Here is a 3,867-nt window from a genome sequence, read left to right as displayed (position 1 = left end):
AATAAAGTCAATATTCTACCAAGAGCTTCACAGTAACAGGTAGGGAAGCAGGTGGCTGAGAACCAGCGCCAGTGTCGGCTCAAGCTGATGAAGTCACCAATACCTCTGGGACTTGTGGTGGCAAAGCGACCTGCTCATCAGAGATGTCAAACTTGATGCTAAGAAAAGACATTCTCATTTACATCCACGCAGTGGGGTTGTGGGGGCACAAACCAGAATACAATCTGCTGGCCTCTGGGCTAGCTTTGGAAAAACAGTCATTGATTTTGCATAACTTACTTTTAGGGACCTGGCTTAAGCCAATCTGGGAGCCTGGTTTGAAGGATTCAAGCCTTAAAACCCTGGTTTGGCTGGCAGTAGTTTCTCCCAAATCTGTACCACCCAGTTGACTGGAGTCCATCAGCCCAGTAGGATCAAGGTGTGGATCAGAACTACATGATGGGGAAGAAGAGAGTTGGCCCTTGCTTTAAATCCTTGCCTAGATGGGAGAGGTTCCCTTCAGCTTTCTCAGAAACACAGTAATGTAATAAAAATAAATCCTACCTGGTCCTCCTGGCTATATATTGCCCACACAAGACAATTTTGGCCTCCACAACTTTGGCACCCTTTAGAGGCACAAGCGTACTGTTAAGAAGGATGCCAAGCTCTTACCTCTCCATCTCCAAGTGCTGTGAGGAGGCTTGGCTCTCCAGCCCCATCCCACAGTTGTGAGCAGGTGATACCCTGAGGGTTCTCATCAGAAAAGCTGCAGAAGACTGGCTTCCAGCAGTGCCCTGCCCCCTCAGGCTGACCTCCCCACCCCCGGATACTGCACACATAAGGCGAGCAGAGTTTGTCTCCATCCCTCCCCTTTCCCAAAGGACTCTCCCCCAGGAGTGGGCAGCAGACCCACTCAGCTCTCCTCTTCCCTCTTCATGGGGGCCAGTGCTCTCTGTTCAGTGTGGTGGGGCCCACTGCCGGTCCTTGTGGCCTCCCCCTGTTTTGCGCAGGGAGCAGTTCCTTCCCGTGCATGGATTTTCTGGTGCCTCCTCAGGTACTTCTTCAGCCGGTAGCGCTTCCCACAGACCCCACACTTGTAGGCCCCACCTCGGGAGTGGAGCAGCTGGTGTTTAATCAGGTGGCGCTTCTGGGGGAAACATTTCCCACACTTGGTGCACTTGCAAGGCCCCATGCGGACATGGATTGTTTGGTGACGGAAGAGGTTGGCCTTCTGGTTGAAGGTCTTCTCGCACTCAGGGCACTGGTAGGGCTCCTCCTTGGTGTGGATCCTCTGATGCCGAACTAGATTCGACCTCTGGGTGAAGCTCTTCCCGCACTCGGTGCATTTGAAGGGCTCGCTCATGTGGACTCGCTGGTGGCGGATCAGCTTGCGGTTCATGCGGAAGCTCTCCCCGCACTCGCTGCACTTGTACGGCCCCTCGCTCGTGTGAATCTTCCTGTGTCTGGTCAGGTTTGATTTCTGATTGAAACTCTTCCCGCACTCGGGACAGGGGAATATCCGTTCACCCTTGGGAGCTCCTTTTGCTGAGGGATCTTTCTTGGACATGGATTTCTCCTGGTTCTCCAGCATCCCCTCTTTGGTGGGCTGATAGCATTTCTCCTGTTTCCTCTTTGGGCTCTGGCTCTCCTGGTGGTTGGCCTCCACACCAGGTTCCTCTTTAATGTGGATCCTCTGGGTAGCACTGAGTTTCGGCTTCTGTTCATAATACGTCCCAAACTCAATGCTTTCTTGTGGTTCTTCCTTCACATGGAGCAGCCCGTTGCTGACTTCCCGTTCATGCTGCCCATCAGCATCTTCTTCCTTTTTAAGCTGTCTCCCCTGTAAAGCCATCAGTGGGATCTTTGGATCAAAGAGCTTTCCATAGTCTGGGTTTTCTGGTGGCTCTTCCTTGATGTAAAGTTTCTGGCAGGCTATTGCAGTAATGTTTGCTGTGTCATCAGTGGGTGGGTCTGGTTCCTCCTTCATTTGGATTTTCCAAGGAGGGCTTTTTGGATTAGATGGGTTTCTAGGTATGCTACACCCCTGGGCTACATCTCCTTCATGGGACATACTGTCCAACATATTCTCCTCTGACCTGAAGGCAAAATCAGGCTCCTCTTTAATCTGGATGACCTGGAGAGACACACCATTGATGTGTCCCTCGAACGGCTTTTGCTTAGCATGGTTCCTCTGGTGGATGTTGAAATACCTCTTGGTGCTCAAGCTCTTCCCACACTCCGTACAAATGAAAGGGCCACCGCGGAGGTGTATCTTCTGGTGGGCCAGCAGTGTGGCACTTTGCCCAAAGCACCTACTGCAGTCAGGGCATTTGAAGGGCTTCTCCCTCTTGTGGATCTCCTTGTGGGCAGTGAGGGTCCCCTTCTTCACAAAGCTCTTCCCACACTCAGTGCAGGCGAATGGCCTCTTCTCCGTGTGTGTCCGCATGTGGATATTGAAGTAGATCTTTGTGCTCAGGCTCTTGCCGCAGCGGGCGCAGAGGTAGGGACCACCCTTGGCGTGTGTCTTCTGGTGGGCGGCCAGGCATATCTCCAGGCGGAAGCAGCGCCCACACTCCCCACAGCAGAAGGGCCTCTCTCCTGTGTGGATGCTCTGGTGGGTCGTGAGGTGGCCCCGGGTGGTGAAACGCCTCCCACACTCCCCGCAAGTGAAGAGCTCCTCTGCCGTGTGGATCCGCTGGTGTCTCTTCAGGTTTCCCTTCTTGCTGAAGGATTTGCCACACTCCTGGCATGGGTGTGTCTTTAGCACCGCGCGCTTAACCAAGTCCTTCATGGCAGCAGCGCCCTGCGCCCAGCCGTGCGTGACGGGGCTGCCAAGCAGCCAGCAGGTACGAAAAAGCCAGAATGTTATGGACTGTCTGGGAGGATATGAAAACCATCAGGACACACACATCAAAGTGTACTTTAATGGATGCACTTTATTCCCCACAGGGGAAAGGGTGCTGCTGCTGTATGCCAGGCCAACAAGGAGTGTGTGGTCTTCCTCGTTTCTCAGCCTCCTTCCACCTCAGCTTGCAGATGCAATGTTTGTAACTCCATATCCTGCCTCCTCTGATCTCCTGGAGAGGCTTCCCTGGCTTTTCTGGAGACTCGGATTGCCAGACTGAAAAAATAAAGGGAAAATTATTAAGGCATTATTTCTTCTCCACCTCCTGCGTTCCCTATGTAAACACAACGGGTGGCACCTTGGCTGCTCCATGGGAGACTGAACCTGAGACCTTTGAAGCCATGGGCTCAGCTGGACTCCAGCAGAGAGCAGGATTTTCCGCTAATTTAGAGAGCTAATTTCCCCTGGCAATGGGGGATCTGTGATGCACTCGCTGCTGCAATGACACTGAGGTTTCAGCTCTACTATTGCAGTACTAGTGATTTACTCTCAGAATAGTCCTCTGTCCTTTGACCAAGAAGATTTATAAGTAAATAAGTTAATTAATTAAGGTACTTTGAGGTAATTCTTGTAATTAGTCCCATTTTTGAGGAGTGACTGTGCAGCAACCAAAATCCCCCAAACCTAGAAGAAAACCAAACTGAGCACCATTTGCAAACTCTGATGTGCTGCTTTGTACTGGCAGACCTCCATGCACAGGAGAACACAGGTCAGTGGTGTCCTCAGTGGGCAGCTGGAGAAGTGAGACATGGAAACCTTAAGTGACTTTGTCCTTTTCGAGAGGGTTCAACTGACAGCAGGGTCTGGGTCCTACGTATTTCCATTAGGAAAAAAAAAAATCAGGGCTAACAGAAATGTGAGAAACATCTTCCGTCAAGACTGAATTGCAGGAGGGAAAAGAGCCAGAAAGACTGAGGGGAGGAAGGCAGTGGTGCTGGAGATGACTGTCAACAAGAGTATATGTGGCTGGGCAGGCTTTTACT

General features: G+C 51.7%; 1 protein-coding gene across 1 annotated transcript in view; it reads right to left on the bottom strand.

Moving 5' to 3' along the window:
• LOC103924741 (zinc finger protein 271-like) overlaps positions 1 to 2,770 on the bottom strand; it is a 19,627-nt gene extending 16,857 nt beyond the window's left edge. The window contains exon 1 of the mRNA XM_009333316.1: positions 1,178 to 2,770. Coding sequence (XP_009331591.1) covers positions 1,178 to 2,770 — 1,593 coding nt within the window. The remainder of the gene's footprint in view (positions 1 to 1,177) is intronic.
• Positions 2,771 to 3,867: the final 1,097 nt, after the last annotated feature.

Source organism: Pygoscelis adeliae, unplaced genomic scaffold, assembly GCF_000699105.1.
Source record: "Pygoscelis adeliae isolate BGI_AS28 unplaced genomic scaffold, ASM69910v1 Scaffold88, whole genome shotgun sequence".
Classification (NCBI taxonomy): domain Eukaryota; kingdom Metazoa; phylum Chordata; class Aves; order Sphenisciformes; family Spheniscidae; genus Pygoscelis; species Pygoscelis adeliae.
Note: the sequence above shows the minus strand (reverse complement) of the source record. Positions and strands in the feature narration are given on the sequence as shown.